At 42.3% G+C, this 21707-nt stretch overlaps 1 protein-coding gene across 3 annotated transcripts in view; it reads left to right on the top strand.

Moving 5' to 3' along the window:
- Positions 1–21707, top strand: part of tmem117 (transmembrane protein 117) — a 68701-nt gene that overhangs the window by 38290 nt on the left and 8704 nt on the right. For all 3 annotated transcript variants that reach the window (XM_078167746.1, XM_033633953.2, XM_033633954.2), the window contains 3 exons: positions 13139–13238; positions 18753–18850; positions 21491–21650. In XM_078167746.1, the coding sequence (XP_078023872.1) occupies positions 13139–13238; positions 18753–18850; positions 21491–21650 (358 nt within the window). The remainder of the gene's footprint in view (positions 1–13138; positions 13239–18752; positions 18851–21490; positions 21651–21707) is intronic.

Genomic DNA, 21707 nt, shown 5'->3' with positions numbered 1-21707 from the left:
CACCAAGGACCCGGGCCCTGCCAAAAACCATTAGTGTTCACATCTCTGTTCAAGACCGACATGTAAGAGCAATGTTCACACTCTGCCAGGATGCCCCTCGGAAGACGGTCTCCGGGCTGCGATAGCATGAATGCAGCAGAGTGAGCAAAAACGTGGCTGAGAAGGAGGATGGGAGTCAGGGAAGTGCTCCAGCCCTGATGATGCAGTGAAACTTAAGTCTTTTGATCTATGTCCAAACCCCATTTGCATCGCTCCCCCCTTCACTACTCCAACCTTCACCCCGCAGCGAGGCTGTTGTAGTTTTCTCTTTTGCCACGGCACAAAGGAAAAGTACAATATCCCTTTGTGGCTGCAGCTGCCCCTCTGTGGGAGTGAATGGTGTTTTTCCTTTTCATTTATACTGAAAGAACAAGTCGCTGTGAGGTATTATTACTGCCAAGGGTTTTTAAAGGGTAGGTATTTTGGCATGGGTTAGCTGGCTTTGACATCCAGCCATGCTGGTGCACTGCAGGGGATGCTCTTCTGGTGGCTAGACAGGGCGTCCCACACACACACAACCACATATTGTTCACGTCTCTCACCTCGCTCAACTTAGCTTGGACACGCATGTGGGAGAGAAAGTGTGCGTGTGAGTTTGTGTGGTGAGGCAGGAGAGGTGGGGGGGGGTTGGCGTCTGTCTCCCTGCTGCCTCCCTGACCTGATGCTGTATGCTGCCCGTGCCCTTCGCTCATTAATATGCTTTAATTTTCTTTGACCTTTCAGTCGGTCTTGAGCTTGATTTAATTAAAAACCCGGGATACATCCACAAGGCAAAAAGATAAACTGCGCCACCAGGACTGTAAACAATCACCGATAAGAGATTGTATATCTTCGTGGATGACAAGTATTTATTCATGATGATTAGTCATGTAAAATGGATTCATCAAAGCCATTATCTCTCAGCTCAAAGAGATTTCCAGACTGTGCAATCTTAAACGTGTCCCAACAGTGCCAATATTTAAACAGCCACTTCCAGGTCAACAGCTATCAGCCTGTTACCTGGCTTATGTCATATCAGGGGGGGAATAAAAGACCATCCATTGTGGCGTCCTGGGAGCTGTAAGCCACACTTGTTACCAGACCCTCACATCTGGGCTATTTGCATTTTAATGTAACTGTCAGATTAGGAAGGGGCTGTTTGTGTGAAACCAAGGGAGTGTGACCGCCCAGGGAGTTTGATGGACTTCATGAATGTTTTGTCACGCCGCACAATCCCATTCCGCCATCTTACGGCGCCATTACCAGCCGAAATCAGCCCCTAATTAGATGGTGTTATTTAATTAAGACGGCCCAATGCGTGGCGTACACATTAATCACGACTAATTCAGAGTAAGGGGGTGGTAAAGTATGTGAAGGTGGAGGGAAGGAGGCGGCAGGGAGTTTGTGGGGGTATAATAGGGAGCTGGAGTGGGACAGTTAAGCTGTAAAATGACTTCTAAACTTCATCTGTATGTTAGCGAGTAAATGGATAGATGGATGGATGTCAGGGGTAAGCTGCGCAATGGAAGAGTGCAGCAAGGGGTGGAGGGAGGGTTGCAGCTGGTGGATATCTTTGATTGGGAGCAGGGGGGGGATGGATGTGGCATTTGACTACAGTGATACCCTGAGTGGGATTAGACCCCATCGTATGAGGGTATTTGTCTTTGTTTGCCGTGATCCTTTGTGATGCATGCATGCTAGTCCCCCTCGTCAGTCTGTTTGCTTGTCTGGCACTAAGCTGGGGTAATACCATGGACAAATGGATTTAGAGGGCTGAATAAATAGCATGTTGTGGTATGTAGATGCCTCCTGTTGCATGCAATCACTCATGGGACTTGCTGCTGCTTACAGTACACCACCATATTTCTAACAATGGGTCCGATGATCTGGCCTTTACTTAAAGGGTAACGTTGGTGTTTTTCAACCTCGACCCTATGTTTTTGTGTCTTAAGTGACTAATGGAGACAACAACTTTTGATATTGGTCCAGTATTGAGCGAGGGGGCTGCAGCCAGAAGGGGCGAAACAGTGTAACCACTCAAGACATGTTGCTCTGTCAATTTACGACCACTTAAAGTGCTTTTTGGCACTAACAGGCTCAGGTTATTATTCTAAGTGTCCGACAACTTCACAGCAAGATAACTACAGAGAGAGACCTTTTTGTTTAAGAATAAAATCCTTTTTGTTTAGCCAGTAACAGCCTCAAAATTGCTAGTGTCAAACCCACCAGACTCCTTTTAAATAAACAGTAATTTTAGCGTGTCTAGAGCCAGCATATTTTCACATTTAACTGTGTCAGTTAAGGTTTTTTTAAACCAAACCAGAGCTGGTGATTGTTGGAATGGTGGAGAGACAAACTAATGAGTTTCATTTTGTTTCTCTTAACTTGGAATGAAGTGTATTTATGATTATAAAATTACTGGGGGTTTTTTTTGTTTTTTTTTTAAATGGAGTCTGGTGGGACTGGGGACAGCAGCTTCGGGGCTGTCTCTGGTTAAACAAAAAGGATCTTACTCTTTAAGGAAAAGGTCTGTCTTCGTAGAAATCCTTTCCGGAATGTTGTCAGACACTTACAACAACAATCTGAGCCTGTCAGTGGCAAAAACAGGCACTTTTAGCGCACGTACAGCGACGGTGCACAATTGCCCCTTCACGATACATTGCAGCCTTTCTCACCGCTACCTTCTGCAGCTGTCTCACTCAATACTAGACCATTTTCAAAAATTGTTGTCCTCATTAGTAACTTTGACACACATAAGTAGGAAAATAGAAGCCAGGTAAAAAAAAATACCAGTTACACTTTAATGCTGAAATGTATACCTAATAAGCTGCCTGTTAGATTTAGATCTAGATATACATAGAGATAGTTATAGTCAGTGTTTGGCAGTAACGCATTACTTATCAGTTAATATCAGTTTGGACTCTGTGTTCAGCGGACAGACTGGTTCAGGATGTGCTAGCATGGCGGAGGAGTTTGAGGTGTGACCAGACAAAATAATCGACAATTCTCTGTAGCAGAGTTTGGAAAGTTTCTCCGACCACAGTTCAGCGGCTGTTTCTGTGTAATGGGTTACTTTAATAACAGTTTATTTAAAAGAAACTGCATAACAGATACTAGATTTATTATTACTGGATATTGTGATTTATAAAAATGTAGTTTCGTCAACATATTTAAATTTTTTTAATATAATTTTGGCACATGTAGGATAACAAAAACAGCAGATAATTACTGTTTTTAATCAATTTCTCAACAATATAACTGTCAAATGAATCTATATTGAAATGAATCATTAGTTGCGGCTGTAAATAAAATAATCTGGAGAAATTTCCATGTTTAAATTAACTGTTGTACTTGTCATAATATTTGGAGCAACACCAAAATGCCGTGCGAGACATTGTCACAAACAGCTTCCCTATTCAGACTTGATATAAAAACCTGTTGCTGTTTGTAAATTGCAGTAAATGTCTCACAGTTTAGATTCATTGATCTTTGTTTGCCTTCCTCACTCTGCCACTCTCATACTTTCACACACCCACACCTACTTTCTAAGGATATCTCCAGCTGTCTTTCACACTCCTACACATGCACATTACGTTGGTATCTCGCAAAATGACTCATTACGTATTTAAGGAGTGTTTAGTTGGTGTAAAGCTTTCCCTCCAAAGTCACTTCCTCTCCTCTCAGACTACCTCTGACAGACTGTGGGGCTATACGAAGCGGTGAAGTCGGTCATTTCCTCTCTGATTACATTATCCTGCTGTTTTCTGGGACAGAGGGGAGGAGCATCAGCGGTGGCTGCAGCCGTGGTCATCCTCATACCTCACTGTCACATAAAGAGAAACAGCCACATTGTAAACAATAAACATCATAACCTTGACGGCGGTGTGCGTCCGCTGGGGATACTGTATATATGGGTTATAGATGAGTGTAGTGTGTGCGTATGTGTGAATAGAAGGTGGGGAGGGGTGTTGTAGCAGGACAGATGGATTGCCCGTGCATGTGCGCACGATTGTGTGTAATACCACACAGCCACACTGAGTCATCTCTTCCTCATGCCTCACCATGACTATTCATATCTGATATGTCCTTTCAACATTTTGCATGTTGTTGAAATAACTGTGGTAAATTTTTCAATAAAAGACCAATTGACATCTCTAAATATCACACACAGTGAAGAAGAAGTTATTTTAAGGCAAACAACCAAAAAGTGAAAGATTTTTTAGTTTTAGGTGCAATTAGTTTTCTTACTAGTTGTCTGGAATGATTGATTTTTTTATGTCTGTTGTTGAATGTTTTTCGATAAACTGAAAGATTGAAGATAAAACAACAACAAATACAAATTTAGAACACACCAGGTTTTCTGAAAAATGGTGTTGTCACATTAAAACAGACCAAAAACAACAGCTTTTCTCCAAAAGTCAGCATACTACAGATGCATTGTTTTCACAGGATAGTCGCAATATGTGTAAAGATGAAAATAGTTAAGGTACCTTTTAACAACTACTTTTACACTAGTCCATACCCATTGGTAGCTTTGTCACTTTCTACCTATGCCAATCCTCAATGGCTATGTGCAGTTTCACATAGATTGACCACGTCTGTGAGTAGAAAAACGTGGGACAGACAGAATGACTGACTGACAGAATGACACACTGACAGTTTCTGTGATTATGTACAGCATACCATACCATGACTTAGTCATACCAAAACTTAGAAAAAAACAAACATTCAGCCACAGGGGGAGCCACAGCAATCGGTTGCATTTTAGACATTTTTAAGCATTTTTCTGTTGTTATAGCGCCACCCAGTTGCCAATTAGAGTTAAATTTCTCCAGTCATCTTGAGGCGTCCTGTTCTACATATCTACCAAGTTTAGTAAAAATCCATATGGCGGTTAGGCCTAGATAAGAAATTAGCTCTCTAGCGCCCCCATTTTGTTTGATGGGGTCAATAATGGAGGGGTCCCCTCAGATTATGTGTGGTCATATGCCTACAAAGTTGTGTGGTGATCGGTGAAACCCTTGAGATGTTATACACCTTTATGTGATGAGCCACGCCCTCCACAATATTCATTGCCTTATAGAAGCTCAGTTTTAGTAAGTTTTCCAACTTTTGCCAAGAGGGAACTTTAGATATTGGTCCCTAGATTATGTTCACCGAGTTTCATGCAGATCACTCAAACTTCCTAGGAGCATGGTCCAAAACTAACTTTTTCACTTACCAGCCAGGCTGGCTGGTAAGTGAAATTTTTTCCCAGCCAGGCAGATATTTTACCAGCCAACCATATAAAAATTGCTTTTAAGTGTTGTAATTTGCTATCAGTATTATTTAGCATGTCATTTGGGTCTTGAATGCAATTCTCAATCAATATTTTAATAGTGTGCACTAATATTAGTAATAATGTATGCTAAAATATGAATAACTGTTTCAACAGTTAAGTGTAATATTTGGGTTAATAAATTCTGTAGTATTCTTACTACAGTACAAAAAGAGTCTTTCATTAAGGAATTTTACATGAATCACTGACTTCAGTCCCCTTTGGACAGTTGAGACATAAGATTTTAGCTCGACCAGACTGCAACAGCAGGGCCTGCCCTATATAAACATGAATGTCTGACCAGTGGTGGACAAAGTATTCAACGAAATGACTTGAGTAAAAGTAAAGATACTCTTGGTCAAATATTACTCCAATACACGTGAAAGTTGTTCAGTCCTTTTTTTTTACTTAAGTGAAACTGCACCAACTGATTAACATACAAGTAAAGAACAGTCCCTTCATAAGTAAAGAACAGTCCCTAAAGTGCGGTGAGGTTTGTGGATGGTTACCTGCCACAAAGACAGAAATGTGAACGGCTCGTTTCTCCTCTGACACAACACATAGCCTACCTGTGTGCTCGGCTGTTCAGGTACGTTTGGGCAGCGATCGCAGTGCACCGAAATTCTCGCGCGAGCCCATTCACATCAGACACACATTTCTCCACGCCAGTCGACAAGTGGTTCTGCTCCCAGCTGTTGTCTCCGTCACATTTGGGGCTGTTTTTCCATCATGGGTAACTGCCCGGCTCGACACATTTGCTCGCGGCTCGCGCAGAAAATAGACCAGACGCCGAAATGATCACTGCAGGGCAGCTCCGTGCCCGGTGTGGATGACACAATCGGTTAACATGGGCGCCGAAAGTAAACTGGCTTCGCTTCTCGGCGCTTCGAGGCTATTCACAGCGCTTCCGCGGGTGGTGTGGCCCTGGCGTTACGTAACCAAAGATCGTCTCTGCCTGAAATACACATTACTCTGCTAGGAAACCAGCCGATGCCAGCACCGTTCTACAGTAACAAAAAAATGCATTTTTCGCTGGTAAAAAAATAACTCGCCAGAGTGGCAAGTGGTCTTAAAAATTTACCAGCCAGAGACAAAATCTACCCGTAATTGGCGAGTGGCGAGTGTTAGTTTTGGACCCTGCCTAGGAGAGATCGATTTGAAGTGTTTTTCAAAAAATTCAAAATGGCGGAAGATCTATATAACTGGAAGTTATGGGTTATTGAGGCAAATTTGTTCCTCATGAGGAGAGGCATCTCTGTGCAAAGTTTCATGTCTCTACGACATACGGGGCATGAGATATGCCCATTCAAAGTCTGCAATTTCAATCGGCTGCTATAGCTCCCCCCTTTGGCCAATTGATGTAATATTGCTTCATTTGCATCCTCCCATGACTCTCTACCACTGTGCCAAATTTCACATGGATTGACCAAGTCAGTGAGGAGAAAAACGTGGAACAGACACAAAGACACACACACACACACACACACACACACACACACACAGAGGTTTTGTCATTATATAGTAAGATAAGATGATCATATTCAGCATGTACCGTTGACCTAAAACATAGAGAAACCTATATTCATGTCCCAGTTCACATGGTTCTAATATTATCCCCGTTTCTGCCTCAGTGCAGGTCTGTCTTTGATTCTTCCTTCTATCATTATGTTTTTTCTTTACTTACTAACTACTACATACGTTGGATTAAAAACATGTAACATGGCATGGATCGGAGTTCACTAGAGCAGGTTGTCCACTAATTGGAAGATCAGCTCCTCCAGTCCACACATCGAAGTGTTCTTGAGCAAGATACTGAACCCCAAATTGCTCCCGTTCCTGTTCCGGCTGTTCCATCAGTGTGTGAGTGTGTTAAAAATTGAATAGCACTCAGCCACCAGTGTGTGAATGGGTGAATTGGGACTCGTCGTGTAAAAAAATGCTTCAAGTGGTCAGAAGACTAAAAAGGCGCTATATGAGTGCAGGTCCATTTACTAGCTAGAATATTCAGATTTCTAAAACCAGAATTTGGTGTTTACATGTACTTAACATAACCAGGATACTTGGAGAAAAAAACCCTAAGGTAAAGGAATCATGTGTCTCGTCGGTTGTTAACAAAGGAGGAAGTTAGGTGATGGTATTGTAAAGCAACAAAGTCGGCAGAGGGAGGGAGTCGGGATTGATGCAGGGGTCGACAAGATGTCTGACTTTTACTTGGTGGAGGACTCTCTTTCCTACCGTCAATCTTTTTTTCTTTTTTTTCTTTTTTTATTTGACCATGACCACAATTGTTCCCTAATCTTAATTTATTATTATTGTAACCATGACGACAAAGGCCTCCTTATATTACTACAACCTACGGTCTTTCCTCAACAAGTTATTTGACGTCTGAACCAAACCTTAACCACAGCCATTGTCACATCATGGAACAGAGTTATTTTTCCACAGTGATTTGTAACAGGTACAGACTAATGATGTCATCCTGATAGGGGTGTCAGGTTAGAAAATATTTTGTAATAAAATGACATATTATACTAACCTTGTTTCAGACTCTTGTGTCCTAATCCACAGATGATAGGGGGAGTGGCGGGCCTGATACAAGGCTGTCCGGGATATCGCCTGATGGTATTCACTCCAGCTCCTGAGCCAGGGGAATGATAAGGACTAAAAGACTCAATCTCCAGCCAGTTTAATACAATACGTGGGCTGATGCGGAGCTGAGTGATGAAGTGAGATTGAAGTTTTAAGTTGCCTTGGGAGATGCTGTAGTGATAGTGAAAAGAGCGCGTATTGACAGCTTTATGCTCCCTGGTAACTACCGCTGCTCAGCGTTGTATACTGTAAATATGACATTAGGTACCGTTGTGCACAGGGAGGGGACGGGCAGTGCATTTCAATGTGGAGCCAGCCAAGGTCGCAATTTAATGTTCTGAATGAGTCGAGCCTTTACAGGGCAGGAGAGGTCACCCAGTTACCGCGGTCACTAAATCACTGGCTGTCTGGCAGAGAAAACAAGTATATGAAACCCCGGCATGAAGTCATATATGTCCAAATGGACAGTGAAAAAAAATAATGGAAATCGGAGTATTGATGAGTCAGAGCAGTGAAAGCCCTCTCAGCAGCTGTTTTATAAGCTTAATTATCAGAGCTCCCAGGGGCTTTTGAAATCCTCGAGTCGGGACTTTGATTAAAAAAAAAAAAGAAGAAGAAGAAGAAATCAAATTAAACCATAAACTTTTTTCTTTAAATTGATGAATATATGAAGTAGTAGAAAGAGCTTGGTTTATAGCAAACACTGCAGAAGAGTTTTGGCTCTGTGCTGCAGTGTGGGCTGTTGATGAAATGGGAAAATCAAAACTGTTTAACTGGGGAAATGCTTTTATAGGTTTATGCTTATAAAACTTCTTTACAGGGCTGCTCCATTACTGAGAGCCTCTTTCATGGCTTAACTGCATGGTTTCATGCACCCACAGCACTTACACATGAAAAAGAGTAATCTGCGGCATTTTTATATAATAGAATATATATTTATAAACAGAAAATTAAGCACAAACCATTTTGATAATAACCATATAAGCTTCTTTTAAAGTAAAAATGTTAAACATTTGCTGGTTTTGGCTTGTCAAATATGAGAATTTGAAGCTTTTCTATGTTTATATCATTGTAAATTGAATTAAAGCTTGAACAATTACTCAATTGATAAATCAATTAATGGAAAATTATGACTTTTTTATATGGTTGAATTACTGAAAATAATCATTTGTTGCCTCACCTTATTGCAAAGCTCTGTCTGTAACTGTGTGCTCCAGTTCAGTGGTATCGAATTACTTCCCAGTCTATCACAACCTGATATAAAAAGATATTCAACCTAAATATAATTATAAAAAAACAATCTTGTGCACAGTAGGTGATCCACTGTATGATGATAAAAACATCAGTTTGACTGGAGTGAATATAGATGGAAGAATTATGATCTGAGCAGTGATAGCTGAACAAAGAAAAGAAGAGAACCGTCAGGAACTTGAGCTTCATCAAAATAAAATACAATGCAATAAATATTATGGTACCAAAGGATCTAAAAAAACATCACAATGACTTCTGAGCTCTAAAGATAATTAAAGCCAAATAAAAATGAAATGATTCTGCAAATGCAGCCTAATTGTTGTAAAAAAATGTTTGCCCTGAACATTACTGCAATTCACGGATATGTTACATTTGTATGTTATCTCATAGCAGATATGTTGAAACTTAACGCATATCAGGTGGTTAGCTTAGGCACAAAAACTACTCGGGTATGGTTGCCAAAAGATCATGTTGTGGGTTAAAACCCCCAGGTTAGGTTGGTCAAATGTCGCTGGGAAATGCCACAAAGTGTTGGTGGAAAACTCTCATGCTCTGTGGCTCAAACACCGCAGGGAAATGCAGCGATGTGTCTGTGGAAAGCAACCAGGTTCCAGGGCTCAAACACCGCAGGGATACGCCGCAATGTGTTTGTGAAAACACACAGGTTCTGTGGCTCAGACGCTGCTGGAAATGTTGTGATGTGTCTGTGAAAAACTCCCAGGCTCTGTGACTCAAACACCTCTGGGAAATGCCGCAATGTGTCTTAAAAACTCCCAGGTTCAGTGTCTCGAACGCTGCTGGAAAAAGGCTATGATGTGTCTGTAAAAAACTGCTGGTTCTGTGGCTCAAACACCTCTTGGAAGTGCTACAATGTGTTTGTGAAAGACTCTCAAGTTCTATGGCTCAAACACCACTGGGATATGCTGCAATGTGTCTCTGAAAAACTCCCAGGTTGTGTGGCTCAAACGCCTTTGGGATACGCTGCAATGTTTTGGTGACAAACTCTCATGCTCTGTGGCTCAAACACCCCTGGGAAATGCAACGATGTGTCTGTGAAAAGCAACCAGGTTCCAGGGCTTAAACACTGCTGGGACACGCCGCAATGTGTTTGTGAAAACTCCCAGGCTCTGTGGCTCAAACGCCTCTGGGATATGCCGCAATGTTTTGGGGAAAAACTCCCAGGTTCTGTGGCTCAAATACTGCTGGGATACACCGCAATGTGTTGGTTAAAAACTCCCAGGTTCTGTGGCTCAAACGCTGCTGGGATATGCCGCAATGTGTTGGTGAAAAACTCCCAGGTTGTGTGGCCCGAACACTGCTGGGATACACCGCAGTGCTTTGGAGAAAAATGCCATTAGGAAACGCTGTAGTGTGTCAGTGGAAAAACTCCTAGGTCTGATGCCACAAACACTGGGGGACACAACTGGTTTTGTTGTTTGTTGGTCTTGAACAGTGGTCTGCAGTTTGGTAGGTGTGTCACCCAGGTGACAGGCCATTCACCAGCCCCTCCACCTCTAAAAGCCAAAGTCAGCTTACACGTCATCAAACCTGCAAATGTTATGAATTCGTGGTTTGCAGAAACATACATTGCCAACGTTTTCTTCTGGTGCCTGGGCTGGCAGACGACCACTTTAATGCAACAGTTCAAAAGGCCTTTTTTCACTGGTTAATGTCACAAAGGGGTGACGTCCAAACTCCTAACTCTATAACTCTGTGTCCTCTGTAGCGCAAAATTGTAATTTCTTGCATGTGATGGAACAAGACTTTGAAAGGCATTGAAATGTCCTTGAATATTTTGTCTGAACAAGTGTGGGAAACCTGATAACATTCCACAGAGGGTCAGAGCTGGCTGAGCTGGCCGCGCTGGCACTGACACTGCCACTGGCTCTGCGATTAAGCCATGGGAGCCATTTTGGGGCTGATTATTCATGGTGCTACTGTACTGATGTTCCACTACACTGAATTCTCTCATTAGGTCATCCGGCTCTAAAGGCCATTAAATTTTCAGTCAGCATGAATAAGTCAGAGAGTTCTGCCTCTGATCATGCAGTGCGAAGAGTCCCCAAACTCATCATAGGTGCTCTGCGGAAAAAAAATAAAAAAATAAAAACCCTCTCTTTCAGCACAGGGGTAACATTTGCTCAATTAAATATGTGAGAAGGGCAGGGGTTGGCGGCGGCAAAGTTTTTTTAGATTTAAAGCCTCATATGTGGTGCCAGACAGCATTTCCAGAAGTATCGATCAGAATTTCGCTGTGGGTAAATGACTCCCAATGGGATCTCCTTGGTAACTGGAGCAGTGCCAGGCCACTGAATGTCTAACTGACTTAATGCAGATATAAATCGCCATTCCAATCAAGGCCGTTTTATTTGCGGGCTCGAGCGAGGCTATACGTCACCTGCAGTACCGCACGTTTTCATCAATAAAATCCTGTCAAATCTGCTAAATGCATGCTGCATTGACGACGTATGATTTATAATGTTTCCTTCCAGGGAAGAGTATTTCTCACACAATTGCAGTAAACAGGTAGTTGGCATTTTCGGTCACCGGCTCGCCACAATTACTCATCATTGTTCTGTATTGCCTGTGAGCATTTATTATGCTTTTCAGATCTGGACTCATGCATAATGTGAAAAGGCACGAGCAATTAGCATTAATTAAAAATGAACACCTATTAAAGCTGCTATATCAGCTAATAGCTTAAAAGGATTACACTCCATTGCTTTTCAAAGTAATGTTTAGACTTGTCTGACAACGACTCATTTACAAAGTTAACCACACGCCATGTACTGTAGACCCCTTAATGCAATCAGCTTAAAGATGAAATGAGAATTAACCATCAAGGAGAAACACATATGGAGGAAATGAACTACACACCAGCGAGGTTGTAGGTGAGTTTTTCCCGAGCCCTCTGTGCAACAGAAAACATTTTTATTGGTGTTTGCTGGCAGCCAGAAAATGACCGGGGGAAAACAAAGACGAATGGAGCCATTGACTTCAAACACGACCCCTTGAAAGCACAGCCAGAGCCCTGTCCATCGCCATCTATTATATTCATGAGTGTGACCTGTGGGGGGTGAGATGGGGCTTGAGGGGGAGGTGATGGGTGCCCACCTGCTCTACTCAGCCTCTAAGACACTGCCTGCCAGGAGATCAAACAGGCCTCCTCGCTCCCCTCTGTTCTCCTCCTCTCTCCCCAGCACAGGTCCCATATAGGAGGCGACTGACCCACTTTTCCTCCCTCCCTGTGTTATTACCTGGAGAAAACAGAGTGATGTGGTGTGTGTGTGTGTGTGTGTGTGTGTGTGTGTGTGTGTGTGTGTGTGTGTGTGTGAGTGTGTTGGGTGGGTGGGTTTGCGGGGCTGAACAAAAGCTTCTCATCTTCACTTACTGTACAGAGACAAAGGCGTAACTAGGACTCCAAAGAAAGCATGTCATTTCTTATCAGATACTATTGCACGTGAGATTGTTTCTCTAATGGCGTGCCTTGACCCACTCTATGTTTTGCTTCGGTGCCGCCACAGTTGATGTTAACTGAGTGCACTCACATCTAGCGCATTAGCAGGAGGGATCTCTTTGGGATGGCAGTGTTGATGTGAAATCAACCCGACACGAGACAAATTTGCCAAACAAATGAATAAAGTGGCCAAACACTGCAGGACCAGATGAAAGCGGTGATGCTGCATAAATTCTGTTGCACTGATGTAAATTGTTTACACTCCTCAGGGCTTTATGGAAGGTGAAGCCATCGCTCATTGTTTTCACAGGGTCAGATTGATATTGATTGACTCTGACAGCTAGCATCATGATACTTAGCGGCAGTGACCATTTTCTGACTCTCCCTCTGTTGGCTCTTTTTGTCAGTCATCTTGCCGCCTTCCTTTTCTCCCTCCTTTTACTATCCTCATAACATATACTACATTTTTTATGTCCTTTTCACTCGTGGTCTTTTTCTCCTCGCAGGCCTCACATGGTGACAGAGTACATGGGCATCAGGAATGAGAGCTTTATGAAGATTGCTGCGGTGGGAACGTGGATGGGAGACTTTGTCACTGCTTGGATGGTGAGATTCCAACTCTTATGTCCTGAATAGGATTGCAGCGGAATGAGATTTTCACAGTATGATATCCGCCTTAAAAAACGACACGGTATCATGGTATGACAATTACTGTTATTATTATCAGTGACAATGGCCCTTGAAGGAATGAAAAAGGAAGTTAGTGTAAAGACAGGCAGTCGAGCTGGAAAGGAGATGCAAACATGCAGCTAAGATTCTCCTTCCTGTTGATTTTTTTCAGTACCATAGATCAGCAAATACACACGGTATAATAACCATTTTTGTACCACAATATCCTCATATAGACCCGGTGTCCTCATATGAAGGCATCACATTTTGACTTTGCAGCACCATGTAATTCATTCTGCTTAACTTGGACCTGTTGTCCTTGTTAATGGACAGTTTTTTTTGTCTTAGTGGTAGTAAGAGCACAATACACCAATACATGTTAAAACAAGATGGTAGCCATCTCTGCCAAGTCAGTCTGCAGCTGATCCCGACACAAAAGTGGACACAGTTCAAAACCCAATCACATTTTATGTGTTGTTTATTTGTGTTTTATAATGTTTGTAGTTTGATATTGCATAAAAACAGTGGGGTTAAGACAAAATCTGACTAATTTTAGCAACAGTAACAAGCTAAGACACTGTTAATTAGGAAGTATATGTTTGAGGACATTGGGACTTTTTATATTATCTTATATATTATATTATCTGACTTATTTATTATCATCTCGTCTCCAGACAAAAAGGACAAGTATGAAGCAAGGAAAATTCATATAGAGTTATAAAATGAACAAATCACAGTTACGTTTTTGCACAGCCATGTTCGGGCATTGAAATGAACAGTATTAGACTAAAACAGTGACCTCTAACCCATAGAGTTACAAAACGTTGAACAAATGTTGCATTATTTGTACTTTAGTTTTTGCACAACAGTGTTCGGACATTAAAATAAACAGTTTTATACTTTATTACACACTTGTGTGTTATTTGATAGAAAGCCAAATCCTTAAGTTTTCTTTCAGTAGCTGACAGTTTTTGATATCAGTCCTGGCAAATTTCCGTCAGTTCAATTAAATATTGATGTTGTGCATGTTAGCATGTTCACTTGCCAGATACTTGCGTACGAACATTCCAAAAGTGTTGCACAAAACGTCAGCATGTTCACATCCAGTAACATATATAGTTACAGTAGCTACTGGCTAACTTAAAACATGTTGAACTGCCAATCTTAGCACTTTAGCATGCTAATTATAGGTTCATGATTATGTTTTTAGCATTCAGCTCAAGACGCAGAGTGTGCATGTACATTATTATTTGAACGTTAAATACTGGATTTACCATTTTTACCACTTTTTGACTTGTAAATAGCGTTCAAGGAAACATCTAAAACATAACAATGAAAACTGAAAAATTTTCTAAAAGCTCCAATTTATTCGATCAGGTGCATTTACAGCTACAGTTGACACTACCTTTTATAAAAAAAAAAAAAAAAAAAAGTTTTTCTTGCATTTGCTGAAACTGTCACTATATCTTGACAGTAGTACCTGAGGTAGATAATCTGTGGAAAAAAATCATATTCCTTTACCACCATCTATTGCTTCTAATGGCATTTGTAAGAATTCCCCCCATCTGGATGAAAACAACTAATCAGAGCCTAGAGTCTCTAACACGCCACAAATCGTGTCAGTCACTGCCTGCAAGCTGCAGTCAAACTGTCAAACTTGGCAGCGCTGATCAAATATGAATCAAAATTCTGCCACTGCATTGCCTATTTCTCGCCTCAAATGTTTTCATAAACATATTTTAATTACTGTTTAGCTGTAAAATGAGGAATTTTGCTTTAGCCGGAGGTCGGTGCTTTGTTTTGGCTCGACTGATTTCAACAAAGTGGCCAGGTTCACAGACTTCTCTCATTTTCCAGCCAAACACTTCACTAAAATATGTTTCAGAAAACATTTGAGGCGAGAAACAGACAATGCAGTAACAGAGTCTTCATTCATATTTGATCAGCGCTGCTAAGTTTGACAGTTTGACCGCAGTTTGCAAAGTGAGTGACATGACTTACAGCTGTGTTAGAGACTCTTCGGCTCTGTTAGGTTGTTATCGTTCACGATTCTTGCAAATGCTATAGGAGCACTAGGAGGGGGCAGAGGAACAGGATTTCTTTCACAGATTATCCGTCTCATGCAGTGCTGTCAGAATATAGTGACAGTTTTATCAAATATGACAAAAACTTTTTAATATAAAAGTTACCAGCTGCAGCTTTAATAACATAGAAGTGCCCAAAGAAGCAAACAAACATGGGTTCCTCACATCACTAGAAACCTGTTATTGAAAGTTATGAAACCGAAGTTTAATGGAAATGATGCCGTATTGTCTACGCACAGAATTTAACCCTCACACGACCAACTCTGCAGCCACACAACCATCCTGAGTTGTCCGATGAGATGACCCACATATGTCGTAAACGTAAAAATCTTCCCATCACCACCATCCATCCCACACGACAGGATCACGGCGTTATGCTGATTAAATTAAAGCCAAGTCTGACAATGCAGAGCCAAGTCTGAGAGGATAAACTGGAGATTCGCTTTTAGGGCCAAAGTATAATGGATACACCCTTTTGAATTAGCTAATTAGCAGCAATGACAGTCATCTGGCATCATCTGCTCAGGCCAAACTTCAAATTATTTGCTCCACTGGTGGCAAACAAGCAGGAATAGCATTTATTCATCCATCATGTCTTGTGTGTAATAAGCATTACGGCCTGGCAGGGATACAAGCATGATTATGTTTAGCCATGTTGTAAGATCACAATTAATCTAGTAAGTATATTAAAATCATATAGCAGATGCACGGTGTAGCTGCTCCTCACACACTCATCTAATTTCTAGGTCAGGTGTATCCTCTCAGCCGTTGTAAGGCACACACTTAAAGCCCTCTGTGTCGATCCAGTTCAATCTGCTACCAAATCCTTGGAGTAACACGCAGTTTGATCTGAGAAGGGTCAGAGGAAACAATGAATGCACAGGGAGGGACAGAGTATGTTGGAGGAGAAACCTACCTCTGTTCATTTGTCAACATAAAGAGAGGAGGAGAGCTCCAGCGGGAGTGGACTACCTGTGGTGGGAGGAGTGGGGCTGAGACAACTTGACAAGCTCCCTCACCGGTCACATTAGTATTCTACAGTACATACTGCAGAGAAAGAGAGCGGGAGGAAGGAGAGACAGGAGAGGGGGAGGTGGGGAGAGAGGAGGGAGGTAAGGAGTAAGAAACAGAGGTGAAGGGGAAAGGGAAATGTAGAAGTCTGGTCAGAAGGGAGACGGGGGAATCAGCGAGTGAGAAGGTGAATCAGTGAGACAGAGGTGTGTGTGCGTGTGTGTCAGAGAGAAAGTTGTGCCAAGGCAAAGTGCTGATTCCAGAAATTACTCACAAGGTTTTTTTTTTTTGTTTTTTTTTTACATTCGATTAATTCAACAAGGCACTTTGAAGATGACCTCTGTGTCTCCTCCGCCTTGCAGATTTACACTGTCTTCACCAGATGAGCAAACAGGAAGTGTCTGTTTTTGCAATGCTGCAACGGCAGGAACATGTCAGACGTTGCCTGATTCAGATCCATTTTTCAGCACGAGCTACAGTATCTGCAGTGAGGCGCTTTATTGACGAACTGACCTTGCCCCTGCAGTGGCTCCACTCAAAGAATATAGGGGAAATTTTTATACTCGTGTATAAAATCCTCTCTGGTGCAGCTCTGCATCCATGTGAGAAAATCCACTACTTATTATAAGTTATAGCAGTAAAACTGGCAATGTGAAAAGATTATCGTCAAGCGATACATATAGGCAGAAAGACAGATGCAGCCACACACATTAACAATTAAACAAGTCAATATTATTGAAGGTAATCACAGGCTCATTAGTGTTTAATCACAGATGAAGTGTTGTTCAATATCAATTATTCAGTATTTGAATGTAAATAGCCACATTTAGTCTCATGTGTATGTATAACCTGCGTTATTTAGAATAATTTATTGTTTGGCATATGTATAATTAAAACTGTATAATTAAAACTGGGGACCAGAAGGTGGCTTAATGAATTCCAGTAGGTGAACACTGGCACTGTTTTAACATGATTTTTTTTACATGTAGTACATGATCAAAGGTACGTGGACACCCACATCACACCCGAACATGTAATTCTAAAACCATTAGCACTTATACACCACTTAAACAGACTTTTCTCACATGATTTTGGGACCTAAATGCAGGGATTTGCTCCCACAGTAGTGAGAGTGGGCGTTGATGTTTGGCAAAAATGTCCGGCTCACAGTTGGCGTTCCAGTTTATCCCATTGGCTCTGAATAGCGTTAGGTCAGGAATCTGTGCAGGCCAGTCTACTTCTTCCAAACCAAACTTCAAAAACCATTTTTTGCACCTTGTGTTGTGCATGAGGCATTGAATTGTTTTCCCAGGAAACTGCTTCACCCAAATCTTTGCCTCAAAGTATAAACTCTGTATAAAGATGGACAACATGACAGCACCTCAAAAGGGAAGCCAAAATGTCACGATCGCCCCCTGGTGGCTGGCTGCAGTATAAGTCGTAAACTCCGCCCCCTCCTAAGATGTTTTCTATCATTTTAGGTAGTTGTTATCACGCTGACGTAAGTTTGATTATCATTGATGAATGCTATTGTAGGAGCAGAATACGCATGAATTATTTTTTGTGTATGATGTATATGTAGTATTGGGTGTCAGGTCTCACAGGGTAATTAGCGGTCATCACTATAAATGGTAGGAACCTTTCTTTGTCTGGTCAGGTGTTCCTCCCAGAAGGAAATACGGTTTTGGACCGCTGACGCAGCTTGTTGCTGCGAGAGTTGAATGGACGGAGTGTTCAACTGGCAAATTTGACTCAGACTCTATTTCATCAGACACGGTAACAATCAGTGCATCAATTAAGTCATCCCAGGTGCAGCATCTCTAGCTTAGCCTCTACAGCTATAAAAAGGGGGTTTGACATCATGATTGACAGCTTAGAATCGGATGGAGGGATGTATGGGCGGGAATCTGACACCGTGAGATTACTGCTACGCAAACTGTAGCTCCAAATGACGTCACAAGCGCAAGATGGCTGCAGCTGTAAGCGGGATATTTTGGCTTCGTTTTTGTACAGTGGGAGGAAGTGGAGACTTGTTGTCCATCTTTACATACAGTCATTGCCTTAAATTTGTAAGCGCGCCATAATTACAAATAAGATTGTATGCTCTAGCTTCAAGATTTCCCTACAAGCGAATTAAGGTGAATATACTTTATTGCATTCTTGCTGAGAACGAGAAGATTTATACCACTCTCATGTTTGTCCATAAAATGTGAAGCTACATCTAGGAGACGGCTACATGTAGCTTAGCTTAACTTTTTATCTGTCTTCATAGTATGTGAAGCTAAACTGAACCTGCTCTTCACCCTATAGCTTCATCAGTAATTACATCATTTTCTATGCGCTCTCTTTTCTGCAGGTGACAGATATGATGCTCCAGGATCAGCACTACCCAGACTGGGGCAAAGCAGCCAGGAGGTTCTGGAAACAAGGCAACAACAGGATCGTCCTCTTCTGGTATGTTGAGATAAACTGTCTGTGAGACCATGTGTATCTTTGTCTGCAAGCACTTGATAAGATTTCCTATCAGTTTATCTCTACCTACTAGCTTACTAAATGCATTATATATTCCTGCAAGGCTGGGGATGTGTGTGTGTGTGTGTGTGTGTGTGTGTGTGTGTGTTAGGTGGTCTCTCCAGCCCATTGCAGGGTTACACGCAGTCAATAGCCGTGTTAATCTTCCCTCACTCAGTGTCAGCACCTTTAATTAGAAGAACAGGGTGAAAATCAATGGACACAGCAAGGTCACGGGGCGAGCCATAGCCCTGCCTCTTACTCCTCGCACCACAAGCTGTGACCCTTTCAATAACTGCTAAACAAATGCTGCAAACCATGTCTGATATGCCCATTACTAGACGGCCGAGCAGAAGCATCCGCTGTTTAAATGTCTTCCACCACCAGTGCACGGTCCCCGCGGTGTTCATTCACCAAAGTGTCTCAGCGCTGTCAGTCAAACACGACATGCGAACGCCTCTCCGGTGGTTCATTTTAGGGTCACAGTGAGAAGCGAAGGACATGCGAACAACAGGATATGCTCGAATCTGTTTGACATCTGTTTGATACGTACACAGGGAGGTCGGGACATGGACATCTTTAACATCAAAAGACAGTTTGGCTGCGGTGTTTAACATTTCTGTTCGCAGAATCAATTCACCTGCGATTAGAATGCAAGCAGCCGAATTGTTCTGGGACTTTTTCTGCAGCCCTTCGTTCTATTGACGGATGCCCCCCGACTCACGCTGTCACAATCAATGCCGGGTTTGACGAGCTTTGTTTGAAATTCAGAGCCTGAAATATGATTGATAAATGCGTTGCCGGGGTATATCTTTGTCAATACGCGCTGAAGGATCGTGGCAAATTGTAAAAGGCGGTGCGAGAAATCGGCCACGGCTGAGGAGAAGGCTCCCACTGTGGAATAATAAAACCCCTCAAAATGTATCTCCCTAACAGTCGAGATGGGATATGAGCTGGCATTCGCTCTCTGCAATGCAGCCAGCCAATGTGTGGTGTGAGAATGCACACAACAGCATAGCAATCACTGGGTGACATTGAGACATAATGCACAGTGGAGAATACTACTAGCCTCTGTCATTGTGCCTCCCTTCAAATGGCTGCGAATTTTTCCCCCCCAGTAAACAGTGAATGCAGAATTACAACAGTGTGATGTGACATAAACAAATTCAGAGACTGTGAAAGATCGCAGGGAAAAAGAAACACGCATAGCAATCACAGCATGCAGGTAAATGAAATATTTTGGCTCATGTTAAATATGTAAATACATGGAAATATGTGTGCAGTAGGGTTTTGAATTGCGTTGTCTCTGCATCCATAAACAGACACAGTCCTGCTCTGTGCACATTCATCTTCCTGGGAGCTGTATCTGCTGCCATTTTTCAAATCTAGGTAAAATTGTTGTTCAATACATTATTGAGTCCATGAAAGGAGAGACTGAATTTATCTGATTTATCTTTTCTTGCGTTTGACGTGGGTGAGGAAGAGGAGCAGTTTGTCTTCCAAGATATACAATATTAAATGTGCACATTATCCAGTTTGAAACGGTGTTTAAACGCTTTTTCAAGGTCTTGTACTTTTTTAACGTGCGTCATTCATTGATTTATATCCCCTCCCTCCACTCCGTCCTTTTCCTTTCTCCTCTTCTGTCTTTCCCTCCTTTCTTCCCTTCCCTTTCCTCATCCCGTCTCCTCTGCTTCCTTCCTTTATATTTCTCTTTCCTCCTTTCATCTCCTCTTTGTTGCCTTGCTTTACTTTCCTCTCTTCCTACCTTCTTTTCCTCTCATCTCTTCATGCCTCCTTTCTTTCCATTCTTTCTTCTCTTTCCTTTTCCTTTCTTTATCTTCCCTCCTTTCATCCTCCTCATTTCTTCCTTTCCCTGCTCTCTCCTTTCCTATCCTACCTTTTTTCTCCTCTCTACGTCCTTTTCTTTCTTCTCCTCTCCTCTTTCCTTCTTCTCCTCTCCCATCCTCTCCTTCCTTTTCATTCTTTTCCTCTTTTATATTTCCTTCCTCTCCACTCTCATCCTTTCTTTTTTCCTTTCCTTCATTTTCCTTCTTTCCTCTTCCTCTCCTTTCCCATGCTTTCTTTTTTCTCCTCTCTCCTTCCTTTTCATTCTTTCCTCCTCTCCTTTTCCTCTCCTCTCTTATCATTTCTTTTCTCTTCCTCTCTCCTTCCATTTCCTTCTTTCCTCCTCCCCATTCTTTCTTTTTTCTTCTTTCTCTTTCCCTCCTCTCCTCTCCATCCTTCCTTCTTCCTTTTTTCTCCTCTTCTGCCCTTCTCTTCTTCCTTCTCATCTCTCATCCTTCCTTGTTCTCCTCCATTCTCCTTCCTTTTCCTTTTTTTCCCCTCTCCTCTCATTCTTTCCTCTCATCTCCCATCCTTCCTTTATTCTCTTTATCTTTTCTTTCTTTTCCTCCTCCTCTCCTCTCCCATCCTTCCTTTTTCATCTTTCTCCTCGTCTCTCTTCTTGCTCACCACTCCTCTCCTCTCCTCTTTCACTCCTCTCCCCTGCTTCCTCTCCTTTCTTCTGTCTCTCCTCTCCCCTGCGTCCTCTCCTCTCCTCTTCTTCTCGTCTCCCTGCAGGACAGTGCTCATCTCTCTGACGTCGGTGGTGGTTCTCGTCATCAGCACCGACTGGATCAGCTGGGACAACCTGAACCGAGGCTTCCTGCCCAGCGACGAGGTCTCCAGAGCTTTCCTGGCCTCCTTCATTTTGGTCTTCGACCTTCTCATTGTCATGCAGGTAGACCGCTCCCCAGTGGCCAATTAAAAGAAGGGAGCTGGGATGTCTCTTGGCTTA

Source organism: Epinephelus lanceolatus, chromosome 5 (assembly GCF_041903045.1).
Source record: "Epinephelus lanceolatus isolate andai-2023 chromosome 5, ASM4190304v1, whole genome shotgun sequence".
In the NCBI taxonomy this organism is placed as follows: Eukaryota; Metazoa; Chordata; class Actinopteri; order Perciformes; family Serranidae; genus Epinephelus; species Epinephelus lanceolatus.
This window is presented reverse-complemented; position numbering and strand designations above follow the sequence as displayed.